The 24,356-nt window shown below is 47.0% G+C and overlaps 1 protein-coding gene across 1 annotated transcript in view; it reads right to left on the bottom strand.

The window, feature by feature from the left end:
- Nucleotides 1–24,356, bottom strand: part of LIPC (lipase C, hepatic type) — a 152,422-nt gene that overhangs the window by 18,338 nt on the left and 109,728 nt on the right. Inside the window, exons 3-6 of the mRNA XM_025999557.2 lie at nt 9,801–9,988; nt 5,883–6,065; nt 5,213–5,330; nt 2,145–2,378 (exon numbers count right to left, since the gene is read on the bottom strand). Of these exons, the coding sequence (XP_025855342.1) occupies nt 2,145–2,378; nt 5,213–5,330; nt 5,883–6,065; nt 9,801–9,988 (723 nt within the window). The remainder of the gene's footprint in view (nt 1–2,144; nt 2,379–5,212; nt 5,331–5,882; nt 6,066–9,800; nt 9,989–24,356) is intronic.

The raw sequence follows: 24,356 nt of genomic DNA, 5'->3' as shown, positions 1-24,356 counted from the left end.
AACTCCAGGAGTAGAGCCCTCTCGGCCATGTGGTGGAGAGATGTCAGCCCAGGCACCACAGGGCTCCTGAGGGCACCCTGGTGTTTTAGCTGGAAGCCTAGGTCACTAAGAAAACACTGAATTATTTAAGAAAACAGAGTGGGGTGATTTATTTTAAAAAAATTCATGTCTTAAATGGCTAAAGATGTGCAAGTGCTGATGCCTTGGGTTGAGTTAGCTGGAATAGGCTTGCGTGAAGTGCCTCTTTTCCTCACCAAGCTAGTGAATGAGTGCCAAGGTACTCCTGAGGCTTGGCGAGTGTTCTGGTGAAAGCTGATTCCTCTCCTGCAAGGTCTGCCCTCTGCCTAAAGCAGCTATTGCCTCTGTTGGGTAGCTGGCCTGTAAAACCAGCAAGGGGATTGGCTTCTAGAAGGATCATCCTAGTGACCAGGTCTGCATGGGTCTATCTTGAAACAGCAAGGTTAGGAAGTTTATCTACCGTGGATTTTTTACTTTTTTTTTTTTTTTACACTCTCCAAATCTTAACCTAGTCTTTAATAGATGATTCTCAAGGATGCTGAAGAATCACACAAGGCGTGCAAAATACCTAATGTGAAGGTACAGCACAGGTAACTTTGCCAAAAGCTATTTTCCCCCGGTGTCTGAAGGCTAAATGCCAAGACTAGACACTTCGCTCTTGGTCTCCTGCTGCATCTGTTGAGCACCTACTATGAGGCAGGTGCTATGCTGAGTGTTTACTCATCCACTCCCTACATCTTGCCACAGCTCCTCGAGGCAGCTGTTCTGGATGAGAAAAGTGAGCTTCAAAGGCATTCACTCATTCCAGCTCACCTGGCCCATAGGGGATGGATGGAAAAGCGTTACCAAATTACCTTTTGTTCAGGTGCATGGTGAGAACCACCCCAAGAGGGGATCGCTTTTAAACTTAAAGGCGAAGAAAACTGAGAAAAACCACAGCAAAACTGGGCAAACGAAATAAATGTACGTGGTTTCACCACTTTGAAGGTTTGCACAGAAGAGTGAATGGCACTAGCAGAGATGTATTCACCAGGCAGCTACTTACTAGATACCAGGCCTGTGTTGAGCTTTGGGAGGCAGTGGATCTGGGAGGAGGTCTGGGTGGTCAGCCCGGAATGGAACAGGCCCTGTGGATGGCTGGAGGGGTGATGACATGAGGGGCATGTGAGGAATGACGAGGGGAAGTTCCCAGAAGGTTCTCTCAGCTGTGGGCGGGTGGCAGGCTGGGAGTCCAGCCAAGATGAGATAATGTTGAATGTGAAGGTCATTCTGATACTGGAGAGGTGAAGGTGGTGATGTCATCACCGGAAAGCGTGTGCTCAGTTTGGTTTTGCATGATGGAGGTGAGAAGGAGGTACGTGGCAGGGTGGGGGTGGGGGCCTCCAGTTGGCTTGGCGTGAGTTGGCATGTTTTCATCAAGATGATATTTTATAATAATGAGAAATTTGGAACACCTAGGGAATGTATGATTTTTGCTGACAGTCTTGTTCTTAAATACTGTGCGCGCTGTCGATGTGCATGTTAATGTTTCAGTGTAGGATTTGAGAGAGAAGTGGGATCACAACCCAGATAAGGCCACAATCCAGCTCCTCCTGCCCTGAGATGAAGGAAGTGACCAAGACATGTTTAGAACTGAATTTTGAATTGGAAGGATCCCCGTAAGGTCCCGTAGGACCAGCTGATTAAAGGATCAAGAAGCTGTAGTTCAAGGATCTATTAAGTACCTCCTCATGTGGCTGGGAATAGAAGGAGCTCCCCGGGTGAGGAAGCTTCTAGAGAAGGAGGAATAACCACAGGCAACAGGACTCCATTTTCAGAAGGGCTAGTGCCCCGGAAGAGACTTTGTTGGGTACACCGGGAGAACTAAGAAGTAGGGATTCCTGGTGGTGCCCCCAGCTCATTGTCAGAGCCTGGGCTCCAGTGACCCCTGCCAGTTAAGAGGAGGGCGTGCTGGAGGGACACTCCCACGAGCCCTCCCGCTGAGTGGGCTTGGAGACCATCCACCCTGGGCCCCCACCCTTGCTGAACCCTTCCTGGGGTCCCGCAGAACTGGAGCTTCCCTGGATGGGGTGTGAGGGGCGTAAGCCAGTGCAGGCTAGTGGTCTGGGCCGGGCCTTCTTTCTCACCAGTTAAGCCATGCTTGGTAATATGTTTGTAGAGCTCTAGGAAGTGGCAGCCAGGCTGGAAGTAGCCCCCATTGGGGTAGAAGTCGTAGTGTGCTATGGGCTGTTTGATGCCCACACTCAGGCCCATGTGCTCCCGGGTGAAGGTGTGAATGGCGTCCACGAAATCGGCATCATCTGGTGAAAGACGGTCGTTGGGCGAAGATCCCTCAAACAAAGGGCCTGCAGCGTCCAGCCCTAATAGGAAAGCAGGGCTAAGGGTTAGGTGGGAAGAATGGAGGAGGCTCCTTTTAGCTTTTCGATGTTATTACACATTCATGAGCTGGCAGGAAGAAGAAAATCCTGGGGGATAATCTTTCTCTCGAAAATCTTGCTATAACCTTTTCGCAGTAAAACCACAGTAATTCATGATGCCGAAAATTAGACGCGGGCTGTGCATTATCTATGGGGAAAGAGGTCTGCAGGAACGATCCAGCGGTAGGAATAAGGTTATGAGGGAATGCTTGATTTATTTAAGTAAATCAATTTTAAGTACCTCTCAAGCTACTTTCAAGAGCATCTGTTTGCATACAAAAACCACTGTGCTTATTGTAAGTAGTTCTAACCCACCCATCAGAGAAGGAATTTATTTGCCTGTGTGTTGTCAATAATTTCCCTCAACAAGCTGGCTTTTCTCCTACAGCAATGTCATTTCATTGGAATGTCCAGAACAGCCTTGGGACATCACTGTTCCCGGGTGAAAATGTGAGCAAACAGGACGGCTTAGAGCCCTGGTCAAGTGACAGATGTGTGTGCTGAGACTACTGGCAGCTCCCGGCTGGCTGTAGTGGGGGAGTATTTGTACGCTCAAGGTTTTTCCTCTGTCTTTCTTCCTTCACCTTCCCTGGAAGACCCTTTGACATCTCCTATCAGCCCTGGCTTCCATCCCTGTTGGGGGTGAAGGAATTGACAAGGGGCACTGACAGCGCCTGTCTCTAGCTCTCACCCATAGTTACAAATGAAAGATGTCTCGGTGTGATTTATATTCCATTCTTCATGGGGCTGAGTATGAGATGACAGGAGTAATGAGCTGTCCTGCTGCCTCTGTCATGAGTGGGCCTGGCTAATAATGCCTGATGTGACCCATGACCCCAGCCAGAGTGGAGAGGGTGCTGGGCCTGGTACCACTTTTCTGCGATTCTGACTCAGCCTTCTAGGCCCGGTTGCTTGGTGATGGGCCTCACTGGCTTTCTTTGGAAGGTCTGCTCACTCTCAGCCTGTTGAGGGTTATATCACAGAGTGGGGTGTGCAAATAGTGGCCTGTGAACCAGGTCTCCCCGGTTACCAGCAAGATCCAAAAGGTAAGGATGAGGAAGTGAGTCCTTGTAATGACAAATTTATTTCGTTTAAATGTCTGCCATTATTCCTATCTTTCTTTATATTAAAACCAACCTCTTCTTTGGCAAAGTAATGGTAATAGTAGATATTAGCTGCCAAAAATGGTCTTACTTGATAAAATGGGGTCACGGGGCGCCTGAGTGGCTCAGTTGGTTGAGCATCCAACTCTTCGTTTCGGCTCAGATCATGATTTCATGGGTTGTGGGATCAAGCCCCAGGTTGGGCTCTATGTTCAGTGTGGAGTATGCTTGAGATTCTCTCCCTCTGCCCCTCTCCCCACTCTCTCTGTCTCTCTCTAAAATAATTTTTTTAAAGATTTATTTATTTAAGTCACAACAATGCTATTCATCTTAAATTTCCTTTGAACTGTTTTAACCTGTAGAGTATTAGTTTAGCCTGCTGGGTCTTAACGGATGACTAGGAGTTTGGAAGGTAAACTGGGGCTGGGTGGATAAGTTGTGGTAAGATATTCCAGGCAAGGGGCAGCTGGGTGGCTCTGTTGGTACTGTCTGACTTTGGTTCAGGTCATGTTCTCAGAGACCTGGGATCTGGCCCTGTGTTGGGCTCCCCACTCAGTGGGGAGTCTGCTTGTCCCTTTCCCTCTCTCCCTTCTCAAGCTCTCTCTCTCTCTCAAATAGAAGGAAAAAGTCTTAAAAAAAAAAAAAAAGATATTCCAGGAAAAGGGAAAAGGACATGCAAAGGCCCAGAAGCACAGGAGGCCATGGTGTGTTCATGAAGTGGAGAAAGACCTACTGCCCTGGAAGCCTGGGACTACAGGAAGAGGACAGCGGGAAGAGAGGTTGCAGAACTCTGGAACACCACGCTGAGAAGGGCCTTGGCTGGCATTCTTTCTTTCTTTCTCTCTTTCTTCCCTCCTTCCTTTTTAAAAGGTTTATTTATTTTGAGAGAGAGAGGAAACATGCACAAATCCCAGGGGGAGGAGGGAGAGAGGGAGAGGGAGAGAAAGTCAAGCAGACTCCTAATCGAGCGTGGAGCCTGAGGCGGGGCTGGATCTCATGACCCTGAGATCACAACCTGAGCCAAAACCAAGAGTTGGATGCTTAACCGACTGCACCACCCAGGTGCCCCTGGGCTTTCTGAATTTCATCCTGTGGGTATCTGTGGGCCTTGGGGACTTGGCTGGGGACCAGTCTGATCAGATGTGTTCTTTGAAACAGCACTGTGGGGTAGTGCTGGGAGAGGAGGTTGGTGTCAAGGATACCTGGGAGGAAAGGCCTTCTTGCACAGCCCCAGCTCTTCCTGGATATCTGGGGCCATTTCCAACTTAGTGTACCCCCCTCCCCACTTTTCAAATGGGTCCCAGAATTAGACCCATGTGTTTCGTAAATGTGGAAACTAAGGTACAAATGTGGCCCACGTTACCACACATTTTGGGCTGTGATCCTTTAGCTTACTCATATTGGGCTTCCTAAACTATAGGTTGGAAAATGAACTCTTTCCTGGTACAAAGATATATGTATGAAGGAACCCGTTGGAGAAAAGGCAATAGGAGTTGGGGCTGTGATTTACTCTGAATTCTCGAGGAACAGCAGTCTAGGACAGTGGGCAAGTTTGGAACAGTGCAGCCAGTCCTCTGGGGAGCAGGGGCACTGCACAAAGCAGGGGCAATAATTACAGGACTGTAGTAGGAGTTCCTGCTCTACACCCCCACGGTAGGTATTGGGCACCGTTACCTGTAATTCTCCCAATCTTGTGCTTTCCGCCGATGTAATTGCCAGCGAATCCTGAGACATGTGCGCCCAGGCTATACCCAATTAGATGAACATTGCTTCGAGAAAATTGGGCAGATTCCTGGAAGACAGAGGCAATATGGTTCCAGGCAAGAGTTGCCAGATAGAAGCCTTATGTGGGTCCAGCTTGTTCTGGGCTCCCACCTTATTCTTTGTGCCGAGTGGCAAGTGAGGTGCTTAATTCATCCTCCTGACCCACACTGGCTCCATACTTTGCTAGCGCCCACCTTTCCGGCTCAGCTACCTGGGACCCCTCCTGGTGTTGCTGCCCCCCGCTTGCCTGCCATTTACTAGGATGCTAACACCCGGTGCAGTGATCCTGTTCATTTCTATGGGTTGGATGGTGTATGGGTGTGTTTAGATCCCTTAGCTCATCCAAGGGAGTGGGCATAAAAGAGATAGTGGATGGGGGAGGGAAGATAGTTCTGCAAAATAGGGGTTCAGGCAAGGCATCTGAGAGAGCCCCAATGTCCCATCCCCACCCTGTGTCCTCCCATTCCTATGAGCTTAGCAGAATGGTTCTCCTGTCCAGGCTGCTTTGGAGATCAGCTTAATTCACTTAGTCTTAGGAGAAGGGAGAGGCAGGGAGGGAAGGCAGGAGGGCGGGCCTTACCTCCAGCCACAGGATGAGAGCCGCCACCTCCTGGCCCACAAGGCGGGTGTTGCGGACGGCGATGGTGTAGTGGTGGTAGGCCAGGGTGAGCCAGTCAGCCAGCACCACGTTCACCGGCTGGGCCAGTCCAGATTTCAGTGCGGCGACCATCTGCCAAATCCAGCTTTCCAGGAGGCCGTCCACCTGCGGAGGGCCGGCAGAGTAGTCAGCTTAACTGGGAGGGGACTGAGGGGGTGCTGCACTAGTTTTTTCTTTCTCCCTGTTCACCCCCTTTTTATTTCTTTCTTAACTCTTGGCTAATTAATGCTGGATCCTTCTTTCCAAAAGAAAGGGCTTAATGTAGGGTTGCTCGTCGTTGGCACTACTGACATTTTGGGCCAGATACTTTCTGTTGTGGGGATTGTCCTGTGCACTGTAGGACAGGTAGCAATATCTCTGTCTCTACCAAGTAGGTGCCAGGAGCACTCTTCCCCCTCCAAGTTGTGAAAACCAAAAGTGTCTTCAGGCTTTGCCAAATGACCCCTGGGGGCTACCCCCTGGCCTCCAGCTGAGAACGATTTTCTTAACATGCTCCTATTTTAAGAGTTTCTGAGCCTTAAATAATGGGAAAGTCTCTGCAACCAGGAGTTGCGAGCTGACCTATCCTCTAAGGGTCAGTTCAATTACCTCCCTGCCCGGGAGGCCTGCTCAGCCACAGTTCTGAATCCCAGCTCTGCTCCCACCCTGCATATGCTTGCTCGTGAGGGAATAAAGCACCATGAGCTGCAGCATGGCAGGAGCTCAATACGCATTCATAGACAGTCTTTCTGTGTGTGCGCCTTGTTTGAGAACCAACTTGCTGGGCACTCCTGATGAGTCCATGGAACAAAGCATTTGTGCTGTGTCTGCAGGATAAATAGGAATTCACTTCTCAGGATAAGGGTGGGCTGGTGAATGTGGGGCAGGGTGTCTGGGGTGGTCTAGGCAGAAGGAAGAGCACTGCAGAGGTGCAGAATCACGAGAGGGCCCTGTGGTATATCTGCAGGGAGAAGAATCTGGTGTGGTTGAAGACCAGAGGGGAGTGGGGGATGGAGATGAGGGGGAGGAGAGGCTGGAGAACAATGCTGATGACGTGGGCAGTTCATTCAGGGGTCAAGTGCAACCACTTATGAATATGCACCCAGGGCTTTCCATGTGGATAGAGCACCTTGGGTTCAAATCCTGACTCTCTTAGTTAGTTAGGAGTTTGGTTAACTTTCCCCTACACCACTTTCCAGATGGGGACATCTGGAAAGTGGGGCTAACAGTAGCGGCCTTTCTCCAGGACTGCTGCGAAGATGAGATCAGTTAATCACTGTGACCACTTAGAACAGCACCTGGAACGCAGCAAGCTTTCCGTAAATGTGAGTTAAACAGAGTTACGCAGAGTTACATTAGTGGTTACTGACACAATGACGCAGCTCTTGCTGCTACTGTCACTAAGGGTGGTAGTTATGTTCCCATCTGGATTTTAAGAATGAAGAGCTCATTCTGGGAAAGGACGCTCGTAAGGGTCCTATCTTCATGTTGCATTTGTGAACGAGGTATTAATTCAGTTAACAAGTATTTTTGGAGCACCCCATATATCATGGATACTGTTCCGCAGGAGAAGAAGGAGAAGAACACTGTAGGCAGGAGACAAGGCAGGCAGCCTGAGCCAAGGCCAAGAGGAGAGGAAGGAGGCACAGGGGAGTGGGAGGAGCTACGGCAGGTGGGTGTTGCTGGAGTCTAAGTGGTGGGGGGGGGGGCAAGGGGGAGGGCAGGAGAGGGAGGAGGAGACAGCAAGGGCAGAGGGAGGAAGGCAGGGAGGGTGGGGAGGAGGCCGGGAAAGGTAAGGGGGGCAGGAGGAGTGAGTGGAGGCAGAGTGAGGGGGACAGGGTCAGAGGGGAAAGCACAGGGAGAAGGGGGAAGAAGCTCCAGCTCTGCTGTGTGTAGAGCTTTTGACTTGGGGGGTCCAGCTTCTCACTGCGCCCCTGCCCAGATCTGTCCTCCGGCTGCATTTCCTCCTTCCCACCTTCTCTCTTTTCTTGTAAGGAAAGTCCCTTTGGCCAAAGCAGCTGAAGAAACTGGATACTCTTCTCTAGTGACTGGCCTCCTAATCCCTTTCCTCCTCCACGGTTCCCACGGAAGAGCTTTTCTGTGGCTGATCTCTCATTTCCTTTCAAACAGGTTTCATCAGGTGAGGACCAGACCCACTTAGACCCCTCTGACAAAGGCCCAGGGAACTGGGAGTCCTTGAGACCGTGAGCTCAGAGCGGGAGGGTTCTGGGTTTGAATCTCTGTCCGTTCTTGGCTGTGTGACTGTGGTAGCTGCTCAGCCTTTCTGAGGGCGGTTTCTTCTTCCAAAAGATAGTAACCCACCTCGTTGGGAGGTGGGAGGATTCAATGAGTTGATGTATCATGTAAGGGGCCTAACTTGTAGTAGGGCCTCGATCTATGTGAGGTCCCTTCTAAAGGGGAGGAAAGCCCAGCACCACCTCAACTGCTGACCTTGGGGTGTGTGGAACCCCCACATCCCTAGGGAGGGCATCCTTTAATCCTAGGGGGAAGCTGCTAGCAGGCTATAGGTGCCTCTGCTTTCCCCCTAGCGATGGCAAGCACCCCACCTCGTGGCTATACCCATGTGGCATCGCGTGGCTCCCCACTACCACGTGAGGCCAGGCACAGGGGCTGTATTGTTCATGGGAAGGCTCTGAGCCTGCACATAGCAGGCTTTCAGTGAATAAATGTGGAAAGAGTGGCGGGTGGGTAGACGGGCTCAACTGGCTTTCTACGGTAGGACAGATGAGGGTTTCAAGAATTTTTTTCAAGTAGATGGCAGGGAAAGGTTTCCAAGTCACGAAACAGATCCCCAAATCTCTGGAGGTTTCAAGTCGTGAACTAAGCTTCAAACTGTGGGTTGGTTGGAATCAGGGAGGCAGAAATTCCTCTTGGAGACAACTCCTTGCGTAGTTTGACTTCAACCATTGCCCACAACATTCTCTCTCCCCTTTGTCTGGGATTTTTAGCGTCCCTAAAAGACTACATTTTCTCTAAGAGTCTACACGTCTCAGTCATCTTTTTACCTAGGTATGGCCAATGGATGTCAGTGAAAGCATTTCACAGATGCTTCTGGGCAGCTAACCTAAAAAATACCCCACACTTTTATACCAAAAGCCATTGAATTGTAGGCTTTAAATGGATGAATTTTATGGTATGTGAATTATATCTCAATAAAGCTGTTAAAAAAACAAACAAACCCAGCTCTTAGACTCCTTTGTGTTTGCCCTTTACTAATAGCGCTACCTGGAATAAAGATGTGATGACTGGTGCTCTGGCTCCCATCTTGGACTATAAGGACAAAGGCCTCACTCTAAGAACGGCAGAGTAGTAAGCTGGAAATGAACCAGGTCCCTGAGGACTTCATTGACCAAAGCCATTTATCCAGTTTTTGATGACATATTTCTAGACTGTTGTGTGAAATGGAAACAAACTTTTGTTTTATTTGAACTACTGCCAGTTGGGTTTCTGGTATTCACAGCTGCATTTAAATCTTAGGGCACAGCATTTCATTGGGAGACTATGTCTTTTGGCTTCCCATCTGAAACAGGCAGATTCACCTTCCTGGACCGCAACCTCTTCTAGGTCCTCATGTGCTATGTGACCTTCTTGAGTCACATTTTATCATCTGAAACGTGGAGATAATTATACTTTCCCTATCCTGCTTATTCATGGAATTGAGATAATCAATGAGATCCTGTGTGGGGAGGTACTCGGAAAATTAGAATGTACTTTACAAATACAGTGCATGAAGTTGTTATCACTGGCTCCCTATCTTTTTTATTAAAATTGGACACGTGAAGGAGAAAAGCAGAAAATGTACATGCAGAGAGAAAAAAAAGGCATGTCAGCATTTCCTACCGTCCACCCATGGATTATCATCACCAGGGGCAGAGAGGAGTTGAAGCCACACTGCTGTAACGTGTCTGGGTGATTCAGTTGAATCTGACAGCCCTTATCCCTTTCTTCTTCAAAAAGCAGGAATCTGGTCTTTGTCTCCTGCGATGCTTCCATTGTCTCAGCAGCTCTCAATCTTCTTCCAAATGGCTCTGCAATGTAAGATTGGGGACAGTGCTTTACCCTGGCATCTGTTTCACCTCTGCTGGCTCTGGGACAACCCAAAGGTTTCTAAGGGTACCAGCCAGTGGGGTTACTATGAGGTGCTGGAGGTAGGCATGAACCACAGCTTTTGGGGAACCCCACAGCAGAATGCCCATTTCTCCCTTGGGAGATGATGAAGGGTGACCCTACAAGAACCCAATAGAGAGGTAGAGGGGGCCAGGTCCTCCATCCTGCCATCCTGACTATGGGATCAGCCAGCCAGATATTGGAGGACCTCTAGGACAATAGGGATACGGAAGAGGCAGTTGAATGAGTATTTCACCCCAAATCACACTGTCAATAAGTGGTGGTGTCAGAATTTGAACCCAGCTCCCTCTGATTCCAATTGCCTGCATGCCTACATGCTGCAGAGACAGTGGATAGAGCACCTTAGTTAGATGACACTATGCATTTACTCATGTAGTCCAGCCTGTTCTCACATGCAGACTCATTATACCGTGTAGCCTTGCACGGACCAGGTAGGCTTGGGCGGAGAGAGGATCTCAGGAGTGGCCGATTCTGCTTGATGCAGGGAGGGACGTTCAGGGAGGACTCTTCAGGGAAAACGATGCTGATTTTGTCTGGAAGGATGGACAAGGGCTTGTGGGGCAGCGTGGATGGTAGGAGGGAGCAGGGGAACGGGAGAGTTCGGGCTCCCAGGGTGGCACTTTGTGGCACAAGGAGGAGCGCGATAAGCCTGGGCAGCTGGGGTGTCTGGGGCCCTGGGAGGCTGGGGAGGCTGGACTTTATGCCCTGGATGATAAGGCTGCTGCTAAGGATTTTTTCAGCAGAAAAGGATAAATTGAATATCCATTCAGAATCTTTCAAAGACTGGAAGAATGGGGGGGGGGGGAGAAAGATTGTTTTTAAGATTTTTACCTTCTGTTGTTTTTTCAAAATGCCTTCTAGTCTTTCTTTTGGGGGAGCCAGATGCCAATCCTGAGACATTTTGGAGTGATGAGCAGTTGCACAGCTGCCACGCAAGGCCATGCTATTGCCCGGACAGACACCTCTGCTCCGGGGCAGGGGGAGGCCCAGAGAGGCGCTGTGTTCTCAGGGCGGGGGCACCAAGGTGGGTGGCATCTTTTGTGCCAAGATTAGAGATCAGGCCAAGTGCTGGTGGAGGATGCCCTCATCCTCCCTTCTAGCCCAGGGTGGCTCTCTGGAGGCTGGGGGTGCACCAGCATTTTTGGTCAGTGAACTCAGTTGAACCTAATTACTAAGGATCCTGATCATTCATTCTGAGCTTATAAAGTCATTCAGACTTCTCAAACAATAAGTCTTGGGCTTTTGGTTTCAGGGGACAGCAGGATAGAGAGATGATGAACCCACAAAGTACGAGGGGAGGTATTAATGAAACCAATTTTCCTACCCAAAGGTTATTAATTTGAAAGGTTATTAATTTCCAGCAAAGGGCAATGATTTTTCACCATGATGACAGAATGAAACGCATCATATTTTATTAAAAGGAGATGTGAGTGAGAATCTGAATAACTGCTGTGATAATTAAGAAAATGTCTGCTGCCCAGTTTGGCTTTCCCAAGCTTATCCTCATCCCTGCTGGGAACTCCCAGCTCACGCTCCCCATTTCGCTGGCTGCACCACCCTCCTGGTCTTCTAAATGGAAGCTGGGGTGTCACCTTGCACTCCTACACCAGCCTTCCAATCAGTCTGAAGCTTTGAGTTCCCGAATATCCCTAGAAGCCAGTGCCCTAGCTCAGGTGCACATTGTTTCTTGATTGATTGTGACAGCTCCCTAACATCTCTCTCTGTGTCTCTCTCTTTCTATTTGATCTTGACATCCTCCCTCATGCTGCAGCTCAAAGAATCTTCCTAGAACAGGAATAGCTCTCATATCCATTAGTGATTTTGAGCTTTGTGGTATAGCAGCCAAGGCCACCACCCCGGTGATAATCCCTCATTCCTCAGCTCCTCCCCTCCTGCTACCTACTGCCAACGGTTCCCCCTACCTTTGCCCTCTCACTCCCCTCTCTGCCTCTGCTGCTTCCTGGTGAGCCCTGGACCATCCATTAAAATGGAACTCACACATCACACCCTGGAGGAAGCCTTCTCATCTAGCCAGAGATCATTACTTCCTCCTGCTGTCAGCACTGTATTGGGTCCTTGCTTCGAATGTGCTTGTCATGGGGCCTGGTAATTTATTTGTTGAGGTGTGTGCTGTTTTCTCCACCAGGCTGTGAGCTCGTGGAGGGCAGTGCTGGTAGGTGCTCAATAAATGCTTAGTGAATGATGCGTTCTGTGGCATCCAGCTCTGACATCAAAGGCTCAGATTTGATTTGTCAGCCATTCATGCACTGGTGTTAACTAAATGTAACTAATTTTCTTTTATTTAGTGACTGAAGAGCTACATCTTCCTTCGTTTTAGGATAACCGACTCAAATGCTAAGAAGACTATATATGAAAACAATATGGGGATAGAAATAGTGCCTATCTTATGAAGTTGTTACAAAGATTAAGTAGGATATTTGTGAAGAGCTCAGAAAAATGCCTGACACATAATTAGCACCTATGTAAGGCTGTGTTGTTAAAATAAGTACGAATTGGAGCATGCGGCATCTTGCATTTTTGATCTGTGAAATTCTTTCTTTCTGTAAAAATTTATTCCAGTTGCCCTCACAGGACCAATTCTGTCTTATGTGTATTTACTCTGGATTTAGCTGGGAGAGTAAGCTCTGGCCCCGGAGCCTAGGGCCTCAAGGCTGTTCAGGAGAGTGCTCTGAAAAAGGAGTTGTCAGATATAAAGGCCCATAAACATTGAACAGAACTGGGCTCTCCCTCTTCTTCCTGGGAGCTTGGCTTTCTTATAGCACATATAGGAGTGAGGAAATTACGTATACATGTGTATATATTCATTTATTTCCTCCACAAAAACTTACGAAGCATATATTATGCCTCAGGCCTTGGCTAGGTACTATTTGGAGGCACATAGGGCACAGCCTCTATTTTTCAGGAGTCCCCAGTCCAGTGAGAGTGGTCAGTATGAGAACCAGTCATTGTGGTTGCTGTAAGTGCTGCAGTGGAGGGACATCCTGAATAGGGCCTGCCCCTATCAGTTGCCCCATCAGTTGAGTCTAGAAGGATGAAAGATTCCTGAGGAGCTCACATCTAGGACAAACTATTGAAAAACGTGAGGCTCTGGTACCTAAAAAAAAAATAAGATTTAGTGGAGGACATGAGGCTCAAAGAGGCTGCTGTAGGGAAGAGGGCTGAGAATTCCCTTGTGCAATTCCAGGAGATAGAGATGGAATCAATGGGTGGGTGTGACACAGAAGAAAATTTTGGACTTAAAGACATTTGCAAAGATGCATAGTTGAACAGATTGGGACAAGGAGAAAGTAAGGGTAATAAAACAACAAAGAGAGAAATGCTAACAGATTTGCGCTCTAAAATTCATGTGATGTGATCATCTAATGTTGCTGAAGATGGGCCATAGCTTTTATTCTGGAGCTTCTTATTGGCCGAATCAGAGAGGGAAACAGGAGCAGTTATAGGATTCATGGTGTCCAGTTGCTCACACTTTGCTGGTCCTGAAGCCTGAGATGGTTTCCCTATGTGTTATTGTGAAAAGAGGCCACTGGGCGAAGCCTTGCCCAGTGGCCACTGTCTTGAAGATCATTCCTACAAAATATGTGGTAGCAGGTTTTATGTGGTTGACCCTGAGAGTGCTCAGCCATCCTCAACAGAAGTTGCAACCACAGTGCCAAAAAGCATTTAAGTCACAGTGAATCTCTGTGAGGCTCTTCACTATAATCCAGCAGTAGTCTCTGTGACCGAGGGAGACAGGGGCCAACTCACGTAATATTTTGGGTTATAGGAAGGAATAGAGCTCCAGAGCCCGAGGGTCTGAGCCTCCATGGGAGCCAAGTCTGATTGCCCCTTCTACAGAACACAGAGAATGCTAGTGCATTCTCAGCCAAGCCATGGCATCAAGGACACACAGCTGTTGCCCACACCCACATGTATACCAAACTCTTTCCCAGGCTTAAGCCCTGTATGTAGCCAGCTCTTGACCGAGCACCTCTACCAGGGGATCTGTTCAGTACTGCCAACCCAGTGAGGCCCAACTGAATTTATTTTCCTTCCTTCCAACTCATTCTTCTTCCTTTCTCTCTACATTTCCTATTGTGGTGCAAAACACAATTATTTGTCCATTGTGTTACTCAAGCTAGAAAGTTCAGAGCTGTTCTGGAATGTTCTCTTTGTCCCTTTGGTGACCCTCATGGGTCACCAAATACTGAGGACTCAGCCTCATGATTATCTTTTCTGTCCCCTGCCACTGGCCTAGTCTAGAACCTCATGTTACTTATTTTTAAATTGTGGAATTGAAATAGCTTCTTAACTGTTTTATATTTTATTTGTAGAATTAATACACATTTGATGTCTATGTATATATACATATAATTTGAAAACTGCTGAAAATGAAGAAAGAATCTCACTACTGGGACAAAAACACAAGTAATATTTGGAGTAGTTCCTTCTAATCTTTTATTATGGAGTTCCATAGATATTTATTTTGGAGTGCCCAAAATTGAAATCATATTATGCAAACGGTTTCATATCCCTCTTTACCTGTCAAGATAATTTTCTTAATAGCGCTACAAATTCTTCAAAATCATGCTTCTGAAAAGTGGCATCGTTTGTTTACTTATTCCATTATTGTTGGACATTCAGGTAGTTTCAAGTTTCTTTTTTTTTTTTCTATTAGAAACAATACCCTGATGACCATCTTTATACATAAATCTTTGTCTGGAAAAATCTATGAGTATTTTCTTAGTATAGATTTTCGAAAGTAGAATTGTTAGCTCCTTAGGTGTGAGCTTGTGGATATCTCTTTAGGTATGCATATATATCTAAATTGATTTTCTGCACTTTTTTTTTTTCTGCACTTTTTAAGCTAATATTTATTGAGCATTTTCTCTGTGCCAGGCACTTTCCTAACAGTCTTCTTTGTACTGACCCATTGAAACCTTACAGCAACTCTGTGAGCAAGTTGTGAAAAAACCCAATGATTCTGTTATGAGTGGGGGTGGGGGGGTCGGGGGGAATGTGTTCCAATTGTATTTGATAGGAGTAGCTCCTTCTCCGAGTGTGTCTTCTACAAATGTTATTTTCTCTTGTCTTTAGAAGCGATAAAGGCACCCCAGTGATATGAATCTGGGGATGAGGCTGTGGTTTTGAGAGGGAGACTATTCAAGGTAAAAGGTCGGTTCCTTTGTGGGAGTCATCCCCTGTAACCTGGAAGGCGGCTTGGTGGGCTAAAGAGGCTCAGGGCTGCCCTGTGCATGACTGCAAATTCCTGGGGGCAGCGAAGCTTCCTCAAAATCAGTTGGAAGCGGAAGCTGGGTACAGCCATTGCATTTCTAATATTAGGTTCCTTGCGGCAAATAATTTCTCCATTCCTAAGTCAGCCCCCAGGTTTGAGAGTTCCTAATGTTTCATACAGGAATGAATTATTTCATTTTCTTTTGGGTAAGGACATCATTAGGTGGTGACTGCAGGCAGCTGAGCTGGCTCAGGAGAGAACCAAGGCTTCTGCAGTAGAAGGTCTCAATGGGAGGCTGTTATTCTGTCTTCTGCCCCTGATACCTGGGCTAGGTGCCTTTGCTTAGTTCCTTGTTTTGTTGAGCACCTCTCAGGGCTGATGCTCAGGACACGAGTGCATAATACTGGAGCCGCAGGTATTAATATGCTCCTCGCAGAGTTGTTTGTGAAATATCTTCATATTTATTATTTAAATTGCAATCCTGTGTGTTTGTGTGTCATTTGTTAACTTTATACCTTTGTAACTTTATAACATGCACTGCTGAAAATATTCCCAGACCTGGGGTTAGTGAGAGGGAGCCTCTGAAAGACCATAATTTCATGATAACTCTGAGCCCCACCCCACCCCACCGCCCCCCAGTAATGTCCTCTGTTCAGAATGGAAGGAACCTATGAAATAAATGTAGCCAAAGCTCTTCCCTGGCTGTTGTGGTCAGGCCTGTGATTCGTACATGCACAACGCTGACTTCAGAATTTCTAGCGTGAGGACAGGATGGGAAAACTTAAATAAGAGTTTAGTTGTGGCTGGGCCTTTGGAGATTCAGCTCTTAGCTGTTGTTGATCTTTGGTGATAAGCAGATTCTGCCCAAGGCTGTGGTGAGGAATGCTTCTCTGACTGCCACAATCTTGAATTTTGCCCATCACCATTTTGTTGTGAAATAAGATGATGAGGCAAGGGATGGAAGGAAAGCTATTTTCACAAGTCTGATTTATTCTGTTTACTTTGTCTACTTTGGCCTGATTTTGCTAACCATCCTGTAGCCTGAGATTACAATCAATTTCTCCTTGGAGATTAAGGAAGAAAGTAAGTATAGAGGCTATGTTTTTTTTGTTGGAAATTTTTTTTCTTCCAAACTTTCTTCTTTTTTTTCCCCAAACCCAAATGTGGGGCTTGAACTCACAACCCCGAGATAAAGATCTGAGCTGAGATCAAGAGTCAGACATTTAACCAACTGAACTGCCCAGGTGCTCCCTCAAACCTTCTTAGGCTATATTCCCCTGCAACTCTGGCTAGAATCAGATTTTTTTTTTTTTTGGTCTTTCAAAAAAAGACTATGCTGTTTTTTTTTTTTTTTTTTTGGTCTTTCAAAAAAAGACTATGCTGTTCAGGAAAATTTTCCTTTTTTTAAGTTTTATTTATTTATTTATTTATTTATTTATTTATTTATTTATTTATTTCAGGAAAGTTTTCCATTTGTACTCGAATACTCTAGGGATAATGGTGCTTACTTTTTTGTAAAGTGGTTCCAAGGTCACAGGCACATTCTGTTCCTAATAGGTTCAAGATAGAGTGAGCAACTGTCCTGTCAAACCACGATGAGTTGGTTATTCTAGTTCAAGGGCAATGGGATGAATAGGTGGAGAGAGAAAAGACGATAAAAATTGCCATCCCTGTTGATGATTGTTCTGAAGAGAGTTTTTATCCAACATCCAGGGTGCATAACTTCCTGCCTGGTCTTTCCTCCTGGGGAACAAATGTGGTCCCCTGGCCTGACACACTCTGCTGTTGTGTCCTATTTGCCTAACGAACATCATTCTTTCTCCCAATCTAAATTCAATCTTCATTTCCTTGGGGAAAATTTCTCTAAATTTCCTCACTTGATCACATTTCCCTATTATTTGTTCTTTTAGGAGATTTCACAGTTGTTAATTTTCTATTTGAGTATTCATTACATAAATATCTCTCTCCCCTGTTTGGTGGTAAGCTCCATGAAAGCAGAACCTAGGTCTGGTTTTGCTCACATTAAAACTTTAGTTAGTACAGCAAGGGGCTGTAGCGGTCAGGCACCCAGACTAGGAGCCATGTAACTTGGGTCTGAGGTCCATTTCCAACACTTACTACTCATGTGACCTTGGGCAAACTACTTAACTTCTAGGTGTCTGAATTTTCTATCACATCATCTGTAAGATCGACATAATAATAGTACTTACCTTAGAGAAGTATCATGAAGATTTGGTGAGTTAGTATTGATAAGTTCTGTAATAGTGCCAGGCATGTAGTGTGTGCTATATAAATGCTCACTATTATGATAATTTGCCATAAAAGATTTTGTTGGAGGGATGAAAATTATCTTGAAATGGATCACCAACCTAAATTTAGAAGCAAAACCCATAAAAATTCTAGATGAAAACAGGAGAAAATCTTTATGACATTGAGGAGAGCAGAGTTTTTTTTTTTTTTTTTTTTTTTTTAGGACGCCAAGAGCACAAATCATGACAGAAACACTTGAAAAAAAAATTTTTTTGAAACACTTGAAAAATTAAATACATCTGATCTTTGAAAGATCCCACTGAGTAAATGAAAAGCCAAGCCAGACTGAGAGAAAATATTCGAAATACATATATCTAACAAAGGATTTTGATCCAGAACATGTAAAGAACACTTACACCTCAAGTATAAAAAGACAAACAACCCAATTATAAAATGGGCAAGAGATTTAAACAGCTACATCTTATAAAAAGATTATATAAGTAGCACATAAACACAGGAAAAAATGCTCAACATCATTATTCGGGAGGCAAAGGCGAATCTAAATCCCAACAAGAGACCACCTCTCCACCTCTAAAATGCCTAAAATGAAAAAGACCGACAGGATCAAGTGCAAGTGGCGATGTGGAACAGCTAGTTTTCACATATGGCTGGTTGGATTGCAAAAGACTGCAGCCACTTTGGAAAAGTGTCTTCAGCCCAGGGTGTGATCCTGGAGACTCGGGATCGAGTCCCTACATGGAACCTGCTTCTCCCTCTGCCTGTGTCTCTGCCTCCCTCTCTCTCTCATTAATAAATAAATTAAAAAAAAAAAAAGGAAAAGTGTCCTGTCATTTCTTATAAAGGTAAATGGACCATAAGGCTCAGCAAGTCCAAGCCTCAGAGCTCACCCAAGAGAAATTCAAACGTACGTCCACACCAAGATACGAGCATTTACAGCAGCTTTATTCACAATAGCCCCGAACTATCAACAACCCAAATCCCTGTCAACTGGTATAGGAATAAATGCGTACAGGGAATATACCATAATGGGCTACCACTCAGCAGTAAAGGGAACAGATTTTGGATACACACAAGCGTGTAGCATAGACGAATCTAAAATGTGGGTTTTTCATGGTGCCATGTTTTTTTGTTTGGTTTGGTTTGGTTTGAGTGTTTTTATTTGACATCGGATTTCAATCTCTTTTAATTGCGTAATAATGAAAACTGACCTCTCACGGTGAAGTGTTCACAACTGCGTGCTAGCTCAACTGATCCCCCTTTCATCCTCCCCTTAAAATCCAACACTTGCTTTGTCATAACACTGGCAAGGAAAGAGCTCTGGTCCTTGAAGGCAAAATGGGGATGTGCGTACATAAACCATAGTGGGTGGGTCCTCACATCATGGTTTGTATGGCAATGTTTGGTTTGGTAAATAGGAGAGAAAAGGATAAGAAGAGAGAAGAGAGTCTCATTATGAAAGAGATGGGAGTGCACTTCAGTGCCCCAGGCGGCTTGATCTGCAGGGCTAGTCATCCTGTGCGTGCCCCCGCAGGCCACTGCCAGGTGTCAGGGTCTAGAATCCCAGGGTGGGAAGCAAGCTCAGGCACGACCCAGCCAGCCCCTCCCAGTTTCTGGCTAAGGAGAAGGTCCAGGGAACCAGGGGGAATGGCTGGACCAGCACTCAGGCTTTCAGACCCACCTACACTAAGTGAAAGGTTGGATACTGTGTGATTCCATTTATATGACACGCTGGTGGAGAAGGCCAAACCAGCGAGAGAGCAGACCAGGGGTTCCCTGAGGCCAGGAGATGGAAGAGGCAAAAGGGAAACCTTCGGACGGATTGAAATGTTCTGTATCTTGAGGATGGTAATGGTCCCTTAGATCTACAGGAAAAAAAAAAAGTTGCAAAAATAAACTACAGTCATGCAGCACTGTGGTTTCTCCATGCCAGTCAGGGTCCAGGCCAGGCACCCTAGGCTGAACAGCAGGCTCTCTGTGTCAGTTACTTGTGCAGGGCTGGCTGGCTTGAGAGCAGGGTGTTTCTGAGTCCTCTCGGGGTTGGCGTCAATTGGCAGGGAGAGCTCCTGCCCTGACTTTGTTTTTTGTTCTTTTTTTTTTAATAAAGATTTTATTCATTTATTCATGAGACAGAGAGAGAGAGACAGAGAGAGACAGACAGATAGACACAGGCAGAGGGAGAGGCAGGCTTCCTGCAGGGAGCCCGATGTGGGACTCAATCCTGGGACCTGGAATCATGCTCTGAGCCCAAGGCAGATGCTCAACCGCTGAGCCACCCAGGCGTCCCTCCTGGCCTGACTTTGAACCAAATGCTAAGATCGGTCCGGGACAGGCCCAGCCCTCCAAGACCTCAGGGAGACCTGGCATACCTGGAGGCCCTTCCAAGGCCCTTGGGGCCTGGGATGACCATCCTGGGGAGGCCATCCTTGGGAAACCAGGTCATCTGGCCAGAGTCTTAGGGATGCAAGGGGCCTGGAGACCATGCAGCGTCACGGCATCCAGTCTGGTTACTGCCTACTTTTAATTCTCTTTCCATGCATCGCAAACAACCTGCATTTATGGAGGAGTAATTCATTTTCCTGCTCTTCTTAAGTAAGGATATGGATAACAGCACCAATCTACTCTTCTAATCCTCTGGAGAGAATCAATGTTACCACATCAAGAAGACAATTCCAGTGAAATGCAAGGAAACGCGACATTCCAGACATTCCGTTGTCTTGTGTGATACAATCTTCCTCTACAATTTGTTTGAATGTAGCGGAGTGATGCCCTTTGCCCACCTCCAACCATTACTCACTAGGGACCAGGGACCTCTTACTGGTAATAATCTGGTCCAGCTGCCTTATTTTACAGGTGAAGCTGGGACCCAGAGAGGCCAACTGACAAGCCCCAAACCAGGCATCTAGTTAACAGCAGAATCAAAAGAACTCAGCTCTCGCAACATTCAAGACAGCGTCTTCCTGTTCTGCTGGGGGAGAGGAGACCCACCCGCATCCCTGCCAGATTTTTGGGACTCTGTTCCTGTCACTGGTATAAAGCTCAGAGGGCTCACGTACCCTGCCTCACAAAGGCTGACCGACCCCCCGAAGTAAGGTCCTTGGATGTCAAAGAGGAAGTGGGTCTTGGGTCACTGAAGAGAGTGGCTGGGGCACCCTCTTGCCTGTGGGAAATACCCCCAATTGAGGTGACCAGAGTAAGAAAACTGTAAGCCCCATGACCCCCTCTCCTCCAACACCTGTCAGAACCATTGTCTGCCAGCCTCACCTTCAGACTAGATGTCTTTTTTATTTTTATTTTTTATTTTTAGTAACGTCTATGCCCAGTGTGGGGCTTGAACTCACGACCCTGAGATCAGGAGTCACATGCTCCACCAGCTGAATCAGCCAGGTGCCCCCGGACTAGATGTCTTCCTTGTATCACAGAGGTAGCACTAGAACTCTTACACAGCCAGGGGGCTGTGATGTTGGTGTCTGACCAGAGTCAGGCTGTGGGAAGCTGCCCAGGAGCTGGGACAGTCACAGGTCCTTCCGCAGCTCTTGGAATGGTGGATCTTGGTTTTTTTTTTTTTTTTTTTTAATTTTTATTTATTTATGATAGTCACAGAGAGAGAGAGAGAGAGGCAGAGACACAGGCAGAGGGAGAAGCAGGCTCCATGCACCAGGAGCCTGACGTGGGATTCGATCCCGGGTCTCCAGGATCGCGCCCCGGGCCAAAGGCAGGCGCCAAACCGCTGCGCCACCCAGGGATCCCTGGATCTTGGTTTAAAGTCACGTTGCCAAGTGCTATTTTAATAGATTAACTGAAAAATGTCCTTGTTTCAAAGCTTTCTTTGGCTGCGTAACGACTGGTCTAACCCCTCCCTTTGATCTTTGTTTCTCCTATCGCTCCCTCCTGTCTTTGGCGTGATCGACACAACTGCCAAGTGACAGGAACAGAAGGAGGGGCAGGGGCAGAGGACCTTAACTCTAATTATGGGGTTTAGGGCACTGTCGGATGGCATCACAGTCAAGGGCTCTAGGAGTACTTGAGTCTTCCCCAGCCCAGAGCCACCCACCTCACCGAACAAGCACGCTGAGAGCAATGGTAGGTGGGGGATCCCATATTTCTTCGGCGGAGAAGAAACATGGGTCTCTTGGTCTCTTGGTCTGGCTCTGCGTCTGTGCACTATTCATGGCCATACAGGTGGTCAGCTTTTGTATTTGCCGTGTGCAGACGCTCTGCTAAGCCTTGTGATGCTTCCTCCTGCTTTGTGTCTGCTGAGGCCCCTCTTATTCTCCGCTCTAGAGACAGGCCGGACCCGGGATGGTTTTTCCAAACAGACCTTGGGCCAGTAGTCTGAATGGAAAAAGAGGACACAAATCCTTCTTGTCTAACTTGGCTTCCCAGTGGCACAGCTTTGGGGCTGGTGTCGAGGTGGGGCTACTGTTTACTCTCAGGTTCTCACTCATTCTTCTCTTGGTCCCTTCCCCAGCGCCAGCTCTGTGCCAGGCTTTTTCCCAGAAATGAAAGTTGCTCTCATCTAAATGGTTTCTGGGGCAAGTATCAGGTGTCTTCCCCATTCTTTTAAAAAAACGTATTTGTTGCACAAAAGCAGGGTAACAGCAGGAAACAAAATTCAACAAAGTTTTCTCATATTCTCATCATCCTAACGGAGGGATTTTTCGTTTTCTTGTGTTTCTGTATACAGGATAGAAACAGATAGAATTGCTTTTTGATTTTTTTCATTTCATATGATACAATAAACATCTCTCCATATCCCTAATGGTGTTCGTACTCCTCATTTTTAAAGGCTGAGTAATATTCCACGGAGGGGGTGTTTCATAATTTATGTAACCGTTCCCCTATCTAGGACAAGTAGTATATTTCCGATTTTCTACTCTTATGAGCAGAGCTGCAATGAGCCTCACGCAGAGAGTCTTTCCTTTCAGAGAATTATTTCCACTAGGATGAACTACCTGGCGTGGGATCACTTGTCTAAATGGTGAGATCATTTTGCTGACATGGGACTTGAAGCAATTTTACGAGTAAGTCCCCCACGGGGTGTCAGCCACAATTATTACCGACCCCAGAGAACCCCCGTAAGACCCTGAATGTTCTCATTAAAGGTGATGATGGGGAACTGGGGAGTGAGTGGAATTGGTGAGGCAGGATAAACAGCTGTTTATGTGGCTGTCATTTATTTTTCGCTGGTAACTCAGAACACCTCACTTTATCCAGGCCTCATAACACCCCTAGGAGTAGGTGCTATTCTAAAAGGAAATTTGGGGGGATCCCTGGGTGGCTCAGTGGTTTAGTGCCTGCCTTCGGCCCAGGGCATGATCCTGGAGTCCCAGGATCGAGTCCCACGTCGGGCTCCCTGCATGGAGCCTGTTTCTCCCTCTGCCTGGGTCTCTGCCTCTCTCTCTCTCTCTCTCTCTCTGTGTCTCTCATTAATAAAGAAATAAAATCTTAAAAAATAAAATGAAAGGAAATTTGGGTCTTGAGGATTAGTGTCTTGACCAAGGTCATGCAGGAGGCAGCTGAGCTGGGCCCCGTGTGGCGGGCGTCTTCCTTGTGGTCCTGGAAGCTCATCACCTGCTCAGAACCACAAGCCCCCCCTTGAGAGGCTTTCAGTCTCCCTGGGATACTTGCTGACCATGAGGTTGTTGAAATCAGCCTTAGAGTGGCACTCTGTGGTCACCAGGGTGGCGGTGTTGAACTGCATTTCTGTGGCAACTTTGAAGAAGGCTCAGAGCCTAACGTGGAGACATTTCACATGAGGCAAGCAACTGAACATGTTCTTTTTTGCATCCACTGTATCTGCTTTTATAGACAATGTGGCCTTAGATGCTCAATATTGTGTCACTCGTATTTGGCTCTTGGTGTGTCTGTGTGTTGGCAGATCTCTACGAGGTCCTGGTTTCCTATTAATTTGTCTTTGTTGACCTTGACTGAGTCATTTAACTTGCTGGACCTCGGTTTCCTCATCTGGGGAATGAGGGGTTGGGAGAAGCTGGCTCTCAGGTCTCCATGGTGGTACAGAGAGACGTCCTCGGCTCCTTTAGTTAGCTGGACCAGGGTTCTAGACTTGACTTTTCTACCTTTCCACCTCTGGATAACGGAAGGGTTGGGAGAAGCTCCTGGGGTCCCTCTGGGTCTAGGATGTGAGTCCTAAGACTGTCCCATCTCAGAGTTGCGACAATGAAAGATACCAGAGAGAAGTATTTGTGAAGCCAAGCAAAAAGAAAGGTGAGAGTCAGAGTAGCGTGACTTGGGGGTTCCTGGCACTGTTTGCCCCAGAAATGCCCCCCCCCCCCCCAGCTCCTGTGCTGGAATCTGAAGCTGACGTTCTGCAAAGGTAAATACTTGCAACATGAGGAAAGAAATAAGCATTAACTTGGCCAAACAACCCCAAGATTACTCTCTGAGGCAAAAATAAACATTGGTGGGCAATGTGAGCTGAAGCACGTACAGGGACTCGGGAGTTGCCTGATGAGGAAATGAGCTGGATCCAAACTCTGAGCCTCCTTGGGGCTTCCCTGTGTTGTAGCCTAGGGCTAAGAGGGCCAGTCATTGGGCATGATCTTGGAGACTGGCAAACCACCATTGGTTCATTTTACCGCACATTTAGTGAGCACCTACTATGTGGCAGGGATGGTGCTTAATAGTGTAGATACAACAGTGAAGAAGACATATCATGCTTTTGGGGTGCCTGGGTGGCTCAGTGGTTGAGCATCTGCCTTCAGCTCAGGTCACGATCGCAGGGTCCTGTCCAGGGTCAAGTC

The sequence above is a fragment of the Vulpes vulpes genome, chromosome 15, assembly GCF_048418805.1.
Source record: "Vulpes vulpes isolate BD-2025 chromosome 15, VulVul3, whole genome shotgun sequence".
Taxonomy (NCBI): Eukaryota; Metazoa; Chordata; class Mammalia; order Carnivora; family Canidae; genus Vulpes; species Vulpes vulpes.
The sequence above is the reverse complement of the archived record's forward strand: the minus strand, read 5'-3'. Positions and strand labels throughout refer to the sequence as shown.